Genomic DNA, 18,998 nt, shown 5'->3' on the forward strand with positions numbered 1-18,998 from the left:
CCGGTCACACTACGATCGCCGGTACAGCGGGAGAAAGACAGAGCGGCTTGTGTAAACAAGTCGCCTGTCAGTTCTCCCTGTGTAAAAGTGAAGATCAAACAGTTCTACTATGTAGAACTGTTGATCTCTGTTTTTACACTAGTAGACCTGTCCCTGCACAGTTAGAATCACGCCCCTAGGACACACTTAACCCCTCCCTGTCCAATACTGTTAACCCCTTCCCTGCCAGTGTCATTTTTGCAGTAACAGTGCATATATATAGCACTGATTACTGCAGTAATGTCACTGGTACCCCCAAAAGTGTCAAAAATGTCAGTCAAGGGTCCGATCTGTCCGCCGCAATGTCGCAGTACCGCAAAAAAATCGCAGATCGCCGCCATTACTTGTTAAAAAAAAAAACACCAAAAATGACAAAAATCTTTCCCTTTGTTTGTAAACGCGATAACTTTTGCGCAAACCAATCAAAATACGCTTTTTGCGATTTTTTTTACCAAACATAGGTAGCGTAAAACAAATTGGCCGAAAATTTTAAAATATTTTGATTTTTACATTTTTTTTGGGGGGAATTTTATATAAAAAAAAGTGAAAAATATTGTTGTTTTTGCAAAAATTACGCTCTTTTTTTGTTTATAGCGCGTGATCAAAAAATTGCACAGGTGATCAAATACCACCAAAAGAAAGCTCTGTTTGTGGGAAAAAAAGGACGTGAAATTCGTTTAGGTACAGCGTTGCACGACCGCGCGATTGTCCGTTAAAGTCACGCAGTAAAAAATCGCAAAATAACCCCTGGTCTTTTAGCAGGAAAATCCTCCGGTGGTAAAGTGGTTAACTACTTGCCACCCGCCCACCATCAAATGACAGCGGAGTAATGCGGCTCTCATTCTGGGAGGACGTCATATGACGGCGCCCCAGAACAGCCACTCTTGCATGCCCGCATGGCGATTGCGTTTGCATCGTGTTCCTAAGACATGTCGCGACTCCGATCCTGGTAAAGAGCCAAAGACGTGGCTCTTTACCCATGTGATTGGCTGTGTCCATTCACACCTGATCACATGTAAATGTGGAAGTGCCATTTATCAGCGCTCCACGCCTCACACTGTCAGAGTGTGTGGCAAGGAGAGCTGATCAGCGGCTCCTCCTCAAAGGGGAGTCCAGGACAAGTAATCAGGGCACTGATCATGAGTGCCCTTGCCCTGATTATAGTAAAGCAAAAACAGTGCACATCGGTGACACCAATCAATGCCCGTCAGTGACCCCAATCAGTACCCACCAGTGACATCAGTGCCCATTAGTGATGCCAGTCAGAGCCCATCAGTGCCGCCCACCAGTGCCCAACAGTACCGCCTATCAGTGCCCATCAGTGCCACCTATTAGTACCACGTACCAGTGTCCATCAGTGCTGCATATTAGTGCCACCTAATCAGTTCCACCTCATCAGTGACATCTCATCAGTGTCGCCTATCAGTGCCCATCAGTGCCACCTCATCAGCGCACATCCGTGAAGGAGAAAAAATATTTATTTACAAAATTTACTGACAGAAACTAAGAAAAACGTTTTTTTTTTCCAAATTTTCTGTATTTTTTCTTTTTCTTTTTTTTTTGTAAAAAATAAAAAAACCCAGTAGTGATTAAATACCAGCAAAATAAAGCTCTATTTCTGTGAAAAACATGATAAAAATGTAATTTGGGTACAGCATTGCATGACCATGCAATTGTCATTCAAAGTGGGACAGCGCTGAAAGCTGAAAATTGGCCTGGGCAGGAGGGGGGTGAAAGTGCCGGTATTAATATCAGGTCAATGTAGAAGTCAACACATCAAATATTCTGATAGTGGAACCCCCCTTCCCCAACCCCTTTTAATAATCACTGCTAAAATTATGGCATGAAATACCTGTATAGCAGAATTGTATTTTTCCATTCGATCTTCTATTTTCCGACTTCTTAGAGATAACCTTAAGCTGGATCTACATACAAAGAAAGTTGGAGGTTGCAGTCACAGTGCAAAACATTGCTTCATATGGATTAGTAACCATGTACACTATATTGTCAAGGGTATTGGGACGCCTGCCTTTACACGCGCGTGAACTTTAATGGCATCCCAGTCTTAGTCCATAGGATTCAATATTGAGTAAGCCCTCCCTTTGCAGCTATAACAGCTTCAGCACAAGGATTAGAAGTGTGTCTATGGGAATGTTTGACCATTCTTGCAGAAGCGCTTTTGTGAGGTCAAGCACTGTTGTCAGACAAGAAGGCCTGGCTTGCAGTCTCCGCTCTAATTCATCCCAAAGGTGTTCTATCAGGTGCAGGCTAATCAAGTTCCTCCACCCCAAACTCACTCATTCATGTCTCTTTGGACCTTGTTCGAGCACTGGTGCGCAGTCATGTTGGAAAAGGAAGGGGCCATCCCCAAACTGTTCCCACAAAGTTGGGAGCATGCTGATGCATTAAGAGTTCCTTTTACTGGAACTAAGGGACCAAGCCCAATCCCTGAAATGCAATCCAACACCGTGACCATAATCCCCCCTCCACCAAATGATTTGGACCAGTGCATAAAGCAAGGTCCATAAAGACCAGGATGAGTAAGCTTAAGGTGGAGGAACTTGACTGGCCATGCACAGGGTCCTGGCCTCAACCTGAAAGAATACCTTTGTAATGAATTAGAGTGGAGACTGCGAGCCAGGCCCTCTCATCCAAATGCGCTTCTGGAAGAATGGTCAAACATTCCAAAGACACACTCCTAAACCTTGTGGGCAGCCTTCCCAGAAGAGGTGAAGCTGTTATAGCTGCAAAGGGTGAGCCAACTCAATATTGAATCCTAAAGACTGGGATGCCTTTAAAGTTAATGTGCATGTAAGCATCCCAATATGACTATATAGTGTATATGAAACAACATTTTTTGACAGTTGAGAATAATATTAATCATATAAGCAGTTAGATAAGCAGATTTAAATATTCTATATTCAATCCCAAGGGTATTCTAGATTTTATCTATCCAGAATAAATCACATTTCAGTAGTGTATGATGCAGGTTTCCTCCATGGCATTGGAAAAAACCCTTTCATAGATGTTGAAGGAAAAACTGTCATATAACCCTGCATGCTGTCTTTATTAGAGTGCTTGGATACATTGGAATGATGTATGAATCCTGCCATGCACAGTAAGGTTCAGCAAAACTAATGCTTATGGGGGAAGATGTGCATCTGACATATTGTAGAAAACATTTGGATCCCATCTACCATATTCATAGTGGTAAAATTGATATACTGACATGTAGTAGGAAAGGTTTCTACAGTCACAAACACACACTCATCAAGTTTTCATACGCACACTCTGTAGTATCTACTAACATGTATTCTATATTTAAAAATCCCTGTTCAACAAGACATTAAGGAACAGACATGTTGGCTTAATGTTTAAAGAGACTAGGATGCAACAGGTTGCCTAGCTTGGGAGCCCCCCTGCTTGAAACATAACATCCCTTACTTAAAATAGTGTGCAATAGGGTTAGTAGGTATTTGTATAATCTCTACTACACTGTCATATTCTTCAGAAGTGCATTTACAAAAGTGGGTTGTTGCTACTTCTTGCATTCTTGAGCAAATCGACCTAAAGATCACAACATTGCTGATCCAAGGCCATATGCCTAAAGTCATTTAAACAGTTCTACTGAATGCGGATGAACTACCCCCATTAGAATTCGCTTTATTGTGTGGAACCGATGATACTTGTTTCCTTTAACACAGAATTGCCCCGACAATTGTTACCAAATGTATCAGTGGCTATTTTTCCAGTGTTTGGATTCCTCTTTAATCTAATGCCCAAAAAATCAGTGTCCTCCACATTGGGATACTGGGGTTTACAAATACGCTGTAAACTCCCTTATTTGGTCTTGAGTAGCTTGCCATATATGTAATAGATTGTCTATAGAGCAACCATACCAAGAGATATGGTTGCTGAAGGTGCTTCCCCCACAAAAATGCAGAGCGCCTCCCGCCAGTCTATGAATAGGTTGGCAAGGGAGGGGGAAAGATAGCCCCCATAGAAGCCTGCATCTTTACAGCTAGAAAACCCTATCAGACAAGAAGATATTGTGAGTCAAAAGGATTATAACTGCCAGCAACAGATAGGACATAAGCTCAGATAAAAAAAAAAAAGCTATAATATCTCAAATGGTGCAGAAGTGCCACAGCTTTTGGTATGGCTAAGGCATTATTAACCACTTGCCGTCTGCTCACTAGAGCTCTACTACGGCAAAGTAGTTCGTTATCGTCTGGCGACGTAGACCTACGTCGCCAGACACTCCCCTTTCTCGGCGGCGCGCTCCCGCTGTATTCAGTCACAGCGGGAGTCAGGCCAGGGGAGGAGCAGCGGCGATTGCCGCTGCTCTTCCCCGATTGTCGGGGAATCGAGTCTGGAGATCTGCCCGCTTGTGTAAACAAAGCGGGCGGATCTCCTAAGTGACAGGCAGGGTCAGATTGCAGGGTTCAGCATAGCTGAACCTGCGATCTGTCCTTGTGTCACTCAGTCACCTCCCCCCACACATGTCAGTAAGCACCAGGCATACATTAACCCCTCCCTCTCCAATAAAATTAACCCCTTCCCTGCCAGTGTCATTTTTGCAGTAACAGTGCATATATATAGCACTGATTACTGCAGTAATGTCACTGGTACCCCCAAAAGTGTCAAAAATGTCAGTCGAGGGTCCGATCTGTCTGCCGCAATGTCGCAGTCCCGCAAAAAAAAATCGCAGATCGCCGCCATTACGCGTTAAAAAAAAAAACACCAAAAATGACAGAAACCTTTCCCTTTGTTAGTAAACGCAATAACTTTTGCGCAAACCAATCAAAATACGCTTATTGTGATTTTTTTTACCAAACATAGGTAGCATAAAACAAATTGGCCAAAAAATTAAAAAAAAAATTGATTTTTAAATTTTTTTGGGGGGAATTTCATATAAAAAAATGTTAAAAATATTGTTATTTTTTCAAAATAAACGCTCTTTTTTTGTTTATAGCGCAAAAAGTAAAAATCGCACAGGTGATCAAATACCACCAAAAGAAAGCTCTGTTTGTGGGAACAAAAGGACGTAAATTTCGTTTGGGTACGGTGTCGCACGACCGCGCAATTATCAGTTAAAGTCGCACAGTGCCGAATCGCAAAAAGTGGCCCAGACGTAAGACAGCAAAATCCTCTAGTGTTAAAGTGGTTAAAAAAAACCGCCAAAAACAACAGAAATCTTTCCCTTAGTTAGTAAACGCAATAACTTTTGTGCAAACCAATCAAAATACGCTTATTGTAATTTTTTTTACCAAACATAGGTAGCAGAAAACAAATTGGCCAAAAATTTAAAAAAACTTGATTTTTACATTTTTTTTGGGGGGGGGGGGGATTTCATATAAAAAAATGTGAAAAATATTGTTATTTTTTCAAAATGTACGCTCTTTTTTTGTTTATAGCGCAAAAAGTATAAAAAAACGCATAGGTGATCAAATGCCATCAAAAGAAAGCTCTGTTTGTGGGAAAAAAAGGACTTCAATTTTGTTTGGGTACGGCGTTGCATGACCGCGCAATTGTCAGTTAAAGTCGCACAGTGCCGAATCGCAAAAAGTGGCCCAGACGTAAGACAGCAAAATCCTCCGGTGGTAAAGTGGTTAATATCCAGGTGGACTCAGGTAGCCATTCAACATTCTGTATCTAGAATAAAATTAGATTTTTGTGCTCATCGCAAAATCTTTACTGGCAGTCTATTGAGGAAAACATGACGTCTTTTACCTTTTGGGATATAGTGTTGCTTAAAGGAGGATTGAACACTGGAAAACAAAAAAAACTGTAGGCCAGCCCAGAATAACCTCTTCTTCTACCAGTAAGTCTCAGTTTTGTAGAAAGCAGTACCAAGAGGATGCTTTTAAACACAGAGAGGTGGGACCTGTGTGCCTTAATGGACTACACGTAAAGGATTTTACATTGAGAGCAGAAATTGTATTTTCTTTCTTGGAACATTCATGACAGCCAAAAGCAGTCCAACTGAGTGAGCAACAGAAAATAAATGCTAACAGGATCATGAAAAACAGAACGGGACCTGAAGATCAAAGACCAGCCTGAACCTTACACCCAAGGCTGGCATTAGGTGAGGCCTGAACATCCAAATGGAAGTACTTGAAAAACATGAAAAAGGAAGACCAGATGGAAGTCTTGCAAATATAGGAAACAGTAGCTTGATGCTGAAAAGCCCAAAAAACACTCACAGATTTAGTAGATTTGTGCCTTGACAGGAAAGGGTGAAAATCCCATGACACAAATCAAATAAACAAGTTCTGGGTGCAATGACAGACCTTGCGTGAAGTAGACTTACTAGCTTTTAACATTGTGATTACCAATTCAGACATTTCCCAGTCTCTCAGAACCAGGACTTCAACAGCTATTCCATTAAAGCCAGCGACTGTGAAGCAGGATGGTAAATTGGTTTTGTAAGACAAAATATTCAGATGATCTGGAAGAGCCTACAGAGCATCCACCAAGAGTCTTGGAGAGTTGGAGTACCGCATCTGCATCGGCCAATCTGAAGCAATGAGGATAATCGGAATGCCCTCCATCTCAATCCTTTGAAGCGGACAGGAAGAAGTTTCAGGAGAGGAAAGGCATAGATCTTGGTTAACTAAATCCACCGAGCCACCAGAGCATCCACTGCTTCCATTAGAGGATCCCTGTACCTGGAGGCAAACTTACCTAATTTGTTGTTGAACCTGGAGGTCCACATCTAGTATCCCCTACTTGTGACACAGGTCCTGGAATACCTACGGATGTAGAGATTACCACCTTTCTCAGGCAAGCTGGTGGCAGCTGAAGAAATTTGCCTGCCAAAAGCTATATCTGGCATGGGAACCTTGGGCAGGACTGAAACATGAAGATTTGCTCAGGGCAGTGACAAACTGGTCCTCAGGGTCAGATGAAGTGGTCTGTCAAGGGAATGGATGAGCGAGAGAGAGAGAGCGCTCTGCAGGTAAGTAAACTCAGGTCCGAACAGAACCACAATGCAAAGCCCAAAGCCTGTCCCTACACGTCCAGACAACTGGGGTCCAGGTACAGCCCCCCTACCTAGTACTGAGAAGCTGTCAATCAAGATAATTACTATTTAGAGATGGCTCAAGCATCAGTGTAACAAAGTATCTTGATTGATACCAGTGTTGTAAGCAAGGGTGTTAACTGAAGCCACCAAGAACGAAATACTATAAATTTGGACGACTTGAAAAAAAATAGCAGAGTGAAGAAAAGGCATTTAACCTTCTAGCACACATGATTTTTCTGTTTACTAGTATCCCGACCTCCTGTATGCAGCAGTATAACCTGACTATATCTGAATTGATGTGCTCCTCAGTGGATCAGGAAGAGAATAGATTTCCTGTGTTGTGACAGGGACAGTAATCAAGCTTGCACCATGACTATCTGAAGTGGTTCAAGTTTTTATGTAACTTGTAAACTGTAAGTGGGGATGCAAAGATGTTTCTTCTGTGCCACCCACTCACTAAAATGCAGGAAAATTTAGACTAGATCCATCCATAAATTGAGCTTGATTTGCCCAGCTGGAAAGTCAAGTGGGTGGATGAAATTCAGACCAAGGGCGGGGTTATCGGTGTCCTGGGATCTGCTGCTTTAAGGCCCGTACACACGATCAGATTATCGAAAGATCTGTCGTCCGTTTTTTGTGGCATGCTAGTCTGATGTGGAAAGTGAAGAGGTTTTTTTTTATACAAATTTTCCCGTACGACAGAATTCTACTTCAGAAGTGATGTCATGTGTTGGATTGCTTTGTATGTGTTATTTCGTCTCTGAGCATGCCTAGTCTTGCTCTTAAGATTTTTTTCCATCGAAATCTGTACTAATGAGATGAAAATCGGACGTTGAATTACGGACAACAAAAATTTTATAGCCTGCACATCAGGATTTTGTCAGCCGAAAAGTCGGAGTTGGCTGTCGAAAGCACCATACTAACAATCCGAAAATCGGCAGATCGGTCGTCGGACAAAATTTCCCATTAGATTTTCTTATCGTGTGTACGGGCCTTTAATGTTGAAAGGTATCAGAATCCTTGTTTTATTTTAAGCTATGCATTACAGAAATGATGGTTAGAAGAGAATTGTTTGCCATTGGGAAAAACATTTTTGCATTCTTTTCACACAAAGGCCCCTTTGTTTTTTAGTAAACTTATCATCTCCTTAACGATACCCATATTGTTTCCCATATTTGCTAGCCCATTTTCTTCTACAGTATTTTCTAAGCTGCCATATATTCTAGAAATTGTGACTTCAGTAAAGCAGACAGACCTGCGTGTGAAACCACTGTCATCCTTGTCTTCTTCACTCTGAGACTTTACCTGAAAGAAAGCAGATAATCATTAATCAAAAATATTGTTAGCAAGTTTGAATATTTGCAAGATCAAAAAGCAAATGACTCACTCGAACAGAGCTGCTGAGAGGACCAAGCCGTACAAAGGATGTTGATGTCTGCTGAGAACTAGGATGGCTGTCCTGCAGAATATAAATACAATGTACAATATATGATTTTATCTACTTGTAAATAAAGGGTAGATTTGCTCTATAGATCAACTTTATTATTCTCTCAAATGAAGTATAAAACCAAAACACCACATAAAGAATATTTCACGTTTAGGAGAGGTATTGATGTAGTATTATCTAGCTACAATAGTACATAATGTAACAGAACTAGGTGGCAGGCTTAGTTGCATTATTCATCTGGAGTTGGACTTGCACATTGCCTTCCTCATCATTTATAAGACCTGTGATCAGAGCTGCTGTTAGAAATCGCAGTGCTCCATACAACCTGCCCCTTCTCGAAAATAGTAAAACAAGATTTTTGCTAAACATACACTAAAATCACTATTAGTGGACACAAACACAACGTAACTTACACAATTTATTAAACAAAGCTCTGTGCGTGAATGAGGTCTTGGGGGTCATTCACATGGGCACTGTGGCCTGTACAGTATGAATCAGCAGTTTGTTTAGGTAGCTGAAGCTGTGCAGGCTGTGGGTGTTATGCTATGGGGATGCAGAACCTGTATGAACACAGACACAGGTCCCAATTTGACAGGCAGATGGGTGCAGGCATATGGCCCCAAACACAGACAGTGTGCATTCAGGGCCACTCACCCACACCCTGCACACCTGTCAATTTAGGACCCACAGCTGTGTTTGTAAAGCCTCTGTATTGCCATAGAGTAACAGGAGGCTCCAGTTGCATGAACAAAGCACTCATTCATTTGACAAGAGAACCTATGTGAAGGAGCCCTGACATGTGAGGTATGGGGGGGGGGGGTTAAAGCCCCATGGTTGAGCCTTGCTTTAGTGGCCCACCAAACCCCTACCCTCTTTAGCTACAGCAGCTAGCAGTGTACACATGCCATATATTATACCCCTGTCGCTTTGAGCAGGCATAGCATCTGTCAAAGGCTACCCATTCACGTGAATAGCACTGCTCTGCAAGAGCCCCCATTTGCAGCATGCTAGTTCAGGGTTGAAGGGGTTAACCACTTGCACGACTATTTACTGAGGCAGTCAGCCGCTCCTGGGCAAACCGACGTAGGGGTACGTTGCTCGCCCAGGAGCCTGTAGGGGGCAAGCGCGCGCCGCCGGAGGCACGCTCCCGCCCCCGCTCGTTCGCACTGATCCCCGCGCGTGTGACTGGCGGTCACTCGCAATCTCCCGCAGCAGAGGGAGAAAGACAGACATACAGGATCGTATGTCTCTGTGGTTACATCACAAGCCACGCCCCCCCACAGTAAGAATCACGCCCCTAGGGATACATTTAGCCCACTGATCACCAATAAAGTTAACCTCCCTGGCGGTAACCCCGAGCGTGACTCGGGGTGGATTTTTCATACCAGGATCGGTAACCCCGAGTCACGCTCGGGGTGAATGTGCAGAGAGCGCAGCGGTGTTCTCTTACCTTCTCCTGGCGATCCAGCGATGATCTCTCATTGCTGTGATCGCCAGCCGAGATCCCCGCCGCTCTCCGTCGGTCTCCGTCGGTCTGAGGACTTCCTAGTTCCGTCCCCTGCAGCAGCAATGCTGCATGGGAGCGGAACTAGGGAGGGAAATTAAAAAAAAAAAACATTGCACAAAACACAAACACATTACACATTTTATATTATATATATTTTATATGCATATATATATATATATATGCATATATATATATATATATATATATATATATATATATATATATATATATATGTGTGTATATATATATATATATATATATATATATATGCACACACACACATATATATATATATATAAAATTATATTATTGATTCGATTATAATTCATGCGTTATATATATATATACATACATATATACACATATATACATATATATATATATATATATATATATATATATATATATATATATACACACACATATATATATAATATATAACGCATGAATTATAATCTAACCAATAATATAATTTTATTATATATATTATATATTATATAATAAAATTATATTATTGATTTGATTATAATTCATGCGTTTGTGTTTCAAATTTATCACATCTGGGATGTCTACTAGAGTCTTGTTTTGGTCAGGTTTAAGTCAGTAATTACTAAGAATTGTAGGCCTATAATACATAACGCCAAATTTCCATGAAAAGAATTGTACCGCTTTTGGTACAGAATTCCTGACAGAATCATACCGCCAGGGAGGTTAACCCCTTCCCTGCCAGTGTCATTTTTACACATTTTTGCAGCACCTAAGCAAGAGGCACCACTAACCAGACACTGCTATGAAGACCAAGTAACTCTCCAAACAAGTAAGGGGACAATGTTGTTGAGAAGTACAAGTCAGGGTTAGGTTATAAAAAAAATATCCAAATCTTTAATGATCCCCAGGAGCACCATACAATCTATATTAACCAAATCGAAAGAACATGGCACAACAGCAAACCTGCCAAGAGACGGCCGCCCACCAAAACTCACAGATCGGGCAAGGAGGGCATTAATCAGAGAGGCAGCACAGAGATCTAAGGTAACCCTGGAGGAGCTGCAGAGTTCCACAGCAGAGACTGGAGTATCTGTACATAGGACGACAATAAGCCGTACACTCCATAGAGTTGGGCTTTATGGCAGAGTGGCCAGAAGAAAGCCATTACTTTCAGCAAAAAACAAAATGGTTTGAGTTTGTGAAAAGGCATGTGGGAGACTCCCAAAATGTATGAAGGAAGGTACTCTGGTCTGATGAGACTAAAATTGCACTTTTCGGCCATCAAAGAAAATGCTATGTCTGGCACAAACCCAACACATCACATCACCCAAAGAACACCATCCCCACAGTGAAACATGGTGGTGGCAGCATTATGCTGTGGGGATGTTTTTCAGCAACTGGGACTGGGAAACTGGTCAGAGTTGAGGGAAAGATGGATGGTGCTAAATACAGGGATATTCTTAAGCAAAACCTGTACCACTCTGTGCATGAGTTGAGGCTAAGACGGAGGTTCACCTTCCAGCAGGACAATGACCCCAAACACACTGCTAAAGCAACACTTGAGTAGTTTAAGGGGAAACATGTACAGTAATTGTGTTGGAATGGCCTAGTCAAAGCCCAGACCTCAATCCAATAGAAAATCTGGGGTCAGACTTAAAGATTTCTGTTCACAAGTGCAAACCATCCAAGTTGAAGGAGCTGGAGCAGTTTTGCAAGGAGCAATCGGCAAAAATCCCAGTGGTAAGATGTGGCAAGCTCATAGAGACTTATCCAAAGCGACTTGGAGCTGTGATTGCCACAAAAGTTGATTCTACAAAGTATTGACTTTAGGGGGGTGAATAGTTATGTACATTGACTTTTTCAGTTATTTTGTCCTATTTGTTGTTTGCTTCACAAAAAAAAAAAACAAAAAAAAAAAACCATCTTCAATGTTGTGGGCATGGCCTGTAAATTAAATGATGCAAATCTTCAAACAATCCATATTATTTCCAGGTTGTGAGGCAACAAAACACAAAAAATGCCAAAGGGGGGTGAGTACTTTTTCAAGGCATTGTATATATGTACAAATGATCAGAGCAGTAGACCATCATTTGTCATCACTTGCTTCCACCATATTGTCATCCACACTGTTGGGCTTTTGCTGGAGAACCAATATAGAGTTGAAATGTTATAATTAGAGTATATATATTATATTGAAACATTCTTTTTACCCTGATAACTCTGTTTTACCGCATTAAATCTTTGGCTATAGCCAACCGTTCTGTTAGGTTTGATCAACAATCTGTCACTGACCATCTTCTAAAGCTAGGTATACACACATAGATTATTTTCATTCAACCTGCAGGCTGAACAAAAGTATTCTAACAGATTTTTCTATCTACATTATACAGTGCACATGGAGAATTCTCCCACTGCAGCTATTGTATTCCTACAACCGTAGCCAACGTCTGTTAGGCCTCTTGCATGCGATACTCCTGTTTGAGCATCTACTTTTTTTATCTGTTTTTTTTTTTAATGTATTTGCGCGTATTTTCACGCATATGCATTTGCGCAATTTCTCGCGCATGTGCGCATTTTTGCACAAATGTGCGGAAATGTATTCTCACGTTCTTGTATTGTGCATTATGTAAATGGGCATTTGCGCACATATGTCTGCAATCACGCGTATTTGCGTATTTTACATGAGGCGTAAATTACTGACCAAGAATGCAGATTTTTCTATTGTCTTTTTACTGAAGAATGCATGGCACTTGTTTATGCACCTGTGTGCAGCTTAAACATATTCTCACATTCTTGTTTTGTGCATTATGTAAATGGTCATTTGCGCACATCTGTGTGCAATCGCGCATATTTGCGTATTTTGCATGAGGCGTAAATTACTGACCAAAATTGCAGATGTTTCTATTTTGTTTTTACTGAAGAATGCACGGCGTTTGTTTACGCACCTGTGTGTATAGGCACATTACAATTAATGGGCTGTATCTTAGCTTAGTAAATAAAAAAGCTATACAGAGCTTTTTCAAGCTGCAGTGTGCAAGAGGCCTTAGACTATCCAAACAGCAGCTGGATGCAGCTGCTGTTTGAGTGACATTTCTCCACTTTTCTCCTTCAATTTTTTAATCAAAGGATGTCAGGCAGGAGGTGGCTAACAAGGCCTTTGCACATAGCAAGATTCAAATTTCAATAGTGTGTACGCAGCTTAAAGCGGAGTTCCGGCCTCAAAATTGATAAAATCGATTTTGGGCCATCCGCTTGCTAAGGGGAACCTGAAAAAGAAATGGATACTGGCGATTTCATTTTTTGGTCACTTACCTTATTATAGAAGAAAATATACTCACCTTCCTTCCACTTCCTCCCTCTGCGGCCACGGCCCGCGCTGTCACTTCCGGTTTGCGATGATTCCTGGGAGCTGAACGTCATCGCTCCCAGGAATCAATGCGCCTGCACTGGCCCCGCTCGTCACTTCCGGTGCGGCGCCTCATTCCCTGCTAAACAGCTTCTGGGCATGCCCAGAAGCTGTGCAGGGATGCCGCGAAGACACGAAGAGGGACGCTGCGGCTTCAGCTGCCCACACCTGAGATGGCAGCGCTGGACAAGAAATTTTCTGGGTAAGTATTTCTTCTTACAGGTAAGTGTGACCTGGGACAGTTCAGAGGCTATCCATTGTGGAATGTACTAGCCCTGAATGTCCCGGGGGTATTTTTAGCTCAAATTGACCCCCGAGGCCGGAACTCCGTTTTAAGTGATGTGTTATCTGCCTACAGAAGACAGCTGATAACACAAAGCAGTAAACTTACTGGGTTTGTATCACACATAAACTAACCTTTTGGAGTCTATGTATTTAAAAATTTGCTTTGCAAACATCTCAGTATTTGCACGAAAGTGACGAATAATAATGGTCATTTTGAATGTCAGTATCTATTGCCTTTCACAGGGTGAATTTAAAATTCCCTAACATTTGATCCTAAAAGAGAAAGAAGCCTTTGAGATCATTCTACCAGGAGAGTTGAAAAACATTCAATAGAGAAAGTATCCCCTAAGGCTCAAGGCTAAGAACATTAAACCAGAAGGGGAAATAACGTGAGATTTCTGCACTGTGTACAATGTTTATGAGCTGCAGGTTTGTCCACAGTTTGGGAGGTTCTTCCCAGCCCATATCATTTAGGCTATGTTCACATGTAGGCGTTTTGGGGCGTTTTTCAGCTCCAAGGATCAGCTCAAAAAATGCCCAACAAGACAAAATCCTATTCATTTCAATGGCTCTGTTCACATCTGAGTTTTCTGACGCCTTAAACAAAACGCCCGACGCTCCAAAAAGTACATGAGCTTCTTTTTGGGCAGATTACAGGCATTTTTGTTAGATGTCAATGCCTTCCAACCCTCCAAACACCTGCAAAAAAAGCCTATAAAAACTCCTGTAAAACGCTTGTAAAAACGCCTCTAGAAAACGCCTGGAAAATGCCTGAAAAATGCCTATAAAATAGCAACGCCTAGATGTGAACGTAGCCTTTGCTGTCACCGGGGAATTCCCAGCTGACTGGTAAGTGAGAAAAACAAAACAAAATCCATACTAGACCCTTATCCGAGAATGCAGACTAGCTGGACAGGAAAGGGGAGGGACAAGTGTACAGCCATCCCCTCCTGGACCGTGGGGGGGGGGCATCTTGTCCCGATGTTAATAAGGACATGGAACCCTTCCCCATAACCCTGGCCTGGTGGTTGTCTGAAGGCAGGGAGGCTTATCGGATCTGAAAGTCCCCCTTTAGCAATAACTCTTCTGGTCGAAAGTTCTTATAGGCGAACATAGTATATATATATATATATATATATATAAATATATATATAGAATTATAAATATATAATTATGGAGAAAAGACTCTTACAATCAAAATTTCGGGTATGCTAAAGTCGCCCAGCATAAATCAATAGAAACTGATATTTTACACATATTACAAACATTACAAATATTATTCATGGCTTTTACGTGAATGCTGAGACCTTTGCAAAGCACATTTTTTATACATGGAGTTTTTTATATATATATATTGTGTATAATATATATATATATATATATATATATATATACACACATATATATATATATATATATATATATATATATATATATATATATATATATATATATGTGTGTACAGTAATTCCATTTTTGCAATCAAGTTTAATAAACCACCACTATATGTTTGTTACAGTATATGCTTACACTCACACAGGATGACCAACAATAAATGTTATCGACCAGATTTCCTAGGGGTTTCTTTTTTTTTTCTTTTTGCATTCCTCTGGATAAACTATAGGTATACTGCGGGATTGTGTATTAGGAGGTTTTTTTATGTATTTATCTATTTATCTATTTTTTATTGGCTGAACTAGATCTGATCAACCAAACTATATAACTATGTAAGTTAAAATATATTTATGTAACTTTCTAGTTTTTTTTAAGCAGGTATATACACAGGGCTCTATAGGTGACAATAATGCCATCTGCTAGCACAGTACAGACAGGGTTATTATGGTAACCATACATCTCTACTCCTCTCCTGTAGGGAAAAGCTAGGCAGGATTTTATAGCAACAGATAGAAATCGTTTTGCCCCTGTACAAATCAGTAGTAATATCTCTGGAATATGCAGTTCAGTTTTGGGCACCAGTTTACAATAATAATATTGGGGAACTGGAGAAAGAACAGAGAAGAGCAACTAAACTGATAAGAGGCATGGAGGAGCTCAGCTATGAGAAAAGATTAGAGGAGCTGAATTTATTCTCTCTTGAGAAGAGGAGATTAAGGGGGATATGATCAACATGTATAAAAACATAAGGGGTCCATATAGTGAACTTGGTGTTCACTTTGAGGTCATCACACAGGACAAGGGGGCATTCTTTATGTCTGGAGGAATAGAGATTTAATCTCCATATACAGAAAAGCATCTTTACAGTAAGAGATGTAAAAATTTAGAATAGACTTCCCCAAGAGCTGGTTCTGTCCAGCTCGGTAGATTATTGGCCTGGTTCTTTCCTAAATGCACATAATAAATCTAGATACTAATATTTTTAGGTAAACTTGATCCAGGGAATATCTGATTGTCTTTTGGGGGATCAGGAAGGATTTTTCCCCCGCTGGAGCAAACAGGATCATGCTTTATTGGAGTTTTCTTTTTGCCTTCCTCTGGATCAACTGTGGGTATAGGATAGTTTGTGTGTGTGTGTGTTTTTTTTTTCTCTCTCTGTTGAAAGAACTGGATGGACTTGTGCCTTTTTTTAACTATGTAAGTAATGCCTCGTACACACGCATCGATAGTTGACCAACTGATCGGCCGTCTTTTGTCCAGTGTTGTTGTGTTGGTTGAAATGTGCTCTAGACCGCTCACTAATTTTCTCGGCCAACAAAAAACAACTTCAGAAGTGATGTCATGTGATGGTTTACTTTCCGTGTGTTTTTTCTACTCTGAGCATGCCCAGTCTTGCTCATCAGATTTTTGTCTCCTGAAATCTGTACTGACTGACGGAAAATCGGCCGTTCTGTTGACGGCCAACAAAAATTTTATAGCCTGCACACCAGATTTTGTTCAGCCGAAAAGTTGGTGTCGGTTGTCGAAAGCATCATACTAACAAGCCGAAAATCGGCTGATCGGACGTTGGCCGAAAATTCACAGCCAACTATCGATGCGTCTGTACGAGGCATAAAAAAGTAAGCAGCAATATCTAAAAAAAGTTTAAGCTATGCTATGTGGATGGGAACATGTACCAAATATCAAATATTTAATAGGTGTCATCGCAGTTGGGCTGTAAAAGTTGAAATACTTTTAATTACTCTTATTTGGTTGTACATTTATGACCCTGCCTAGGTGAGAATGGTGTGCTGTGTTTTCAGTGCCTCACTTGATATGCACATCACATATGCAGGAGACATCAGCTTCCATTAATTGAAAAAGGATGAGAGCAGGCCAGCTGGCCCATCACCTGGAAACTTCTTGAACTAGGAAGAGACAGCCACCGCTCAATGATGCCTTCATCTTCAATGAATGGAAGGCGATGCCTTCTGAGATATGTGACATGCATCTACCATAAGACAACAGGAGCACACCCTTGCCAGGAACAGAACAGATTTTTGGTTTGTTATGTAAGGTTGTTACAAAGTTTTTTCCCTTCAATAATTACAAAGAGAGCTTTATCAGTGTGGGTTTGTGTGGTTTGGGTGAAGTGAATCAGTTCTAGAAATACCAGTTATCTCCTTCACCCTTTCCCTTCTGCCAGTAGGTCATTGTACTTTCTTGCCCCAATATGTCACTGTAATGTATTGCGCCAAGCCCTTCTCTTCACCTCCAGAACCTTTTTCAGGCACTTCTGTCATTGTGCCTCTTTCTCTTTCACAGGCAGAGAAGAATAAAACAGTACGCCTGACAGTGGTACAGTTTGCATTCAAATAAATTGTGAAGATTCCTGGTACCCAGATTTCTCTTACTTGTTTGCTGTTAAGATTTGAGCTGGAAACAGCTGAAACGAAGACTTCAGATTTCACTGCTTTGTTCTCTGGAAATGGTTCTTCTTCTATTGCTTCTGGCACAGGACTTTTGATACTACAGCTGCTACTAGTACGCCGTGGAATTTTCACAGAGCTTTAAAAATACAATGGTGAAAATAGGATTATATTTGTGCAGTTAGTATTTAATAGAATCATAGTAATAAAGAGAATACAGCCACATATTGCATGCCCTCTCATAATCTTCAAAACAAATGAAGTCATTTCAGCAATTTGAAGTGATGTACAGTAAACCCCCCTCCATTGCGGGGGTTACGTTCCGGACCCAGCCGCGAAAAGTGAAAATCCGCGAAATAGAAAAACCCTATTAAAATGCATTGTAGGCATGTTTTTTTTACTGTCACTGTACGTGTAAAAGCATTTTAAGGTCTTTAAACACACTTTTAAAACAATAGAAACTCATTTAAACACATAAAAGATACTGAGAGACATAGCAAGAGCTATGGAAAACACAAAAATATTTCATTTTTAATGATATATATAGTAAAATAACATTACAAAAAAAAACGCAATATACCGGGACTGCAAAAACTGAACCACGATGGAGCGGGGGTTTACTGTAATAGTTTTTTGTGCGTATATATTTTTTTACATACAGTATCTCACCTCTCACATTTTTATAAATATTTTATTATATCTTTTCATGTGACAACATTGAGGAAGTGACACTTTGCTACAATGTAAAATAGTGAGTGTACAGCTTGTATAACAGTGTAAATTTGCTGTCCCCTCAAAAAAACTCAACACACAGCCATTAATGTCTAAACCGCTGGCAACAAAAGTGAGTAAACCCCTAAGTGAAAATGTCCAATATGGGCCCAAGGTGTCAATATTTTATGTGGCCACCATTTTTTTCCAGCACTGCCTTAACTCTCTTGGGCATGGAGTTCACCAGAGCTTCACAGGTTGCCACTGGAGTCCTCTTCCACTCCTCCATAACGACATCACAGAGCTGGTGAATGTTAGAGACCTTGCACTCCTCCACCTTCTGTTTGAAGATGCCCCGCAGCTGCTCAATAGGGTTTAGGTCTGGAGACATGCTTGGCCAGTCTATCACCTTTACCCTCTGCTTCTTTAGCTAGGCAGTGGACCTCTTGGAGGTGTTTGAGGTCATTATCATGTCGGAATACTGCCCTGGGGCCCAGTCTCCGAAGGGAGGGGATCATGCTCTGCTTCAATATTTCACAGTACATATTGGCATTCATGGTTCCCTCAATGAACTGTAGCTCCCCAGTACCGGCAGCACTCATGCAGCCCCAGAAAATGACACTCCCACCACCATGCTTGACTGTAGGCAAGACACACTTCTCTTTGTACTCCTCACCTGGTTGTCACATGAAAAGATATAATAAACTATTTACAAAAATGTGAGGAGTGTACTCACTTTTGTGAGATACTGTATATACACAATATTGTCAAAAGTATTGGGATGC

General features: G+C 41.0%; 1 protein-coding gene across 2 annotated transcripts in view; it reads right to left on the minus strand.

Moving 5' to 3' along the window:
- LAD1 (ladinin 1) overlaps window positions 1-18,998 on the minus strand; it is a 135,798-nt gene that overhangs the window by 17,346 nt on the left and 99,454 nt on the right. For both annotated transcript variants that reach the window (XM_082246786.1, XM_082246785.1), the window contains exons 5-8: window positions 17,488-17,641; window positions 8,454-8,525; window positions 8,322-8,371; window positions 1,892-1,964 (exon numbers count right to left, since the gene is read on the minus strand). In XM_082246786.1, the coding sequence (XP_082102912.1) occupies window positions 1,892-1,964; window positions 8,322-8,371; window positions 8,454-8,525; window positions 17,488-17,641 (349 nt within the window). The remainder of the gene's footprint in view (window positions 1-1,891; window positions 1,965-8,321; window positions 8,372-8,453; window positions 8,526-17,487; window positions 17,642-18,998) is intronic.

Source organism: Pelophylax lessonae (assembly GCF_965119305.1).
Source record: "Pelophylax lessonae genome assembly, chromosome: 2".
In the NCBI taxonomy this organism is placed as follows: Eukaryota; Metazoa; Chordata; class Amphibia; order Anura; family Ranidae; genus Pelophylax; species Pelophylax lessonae.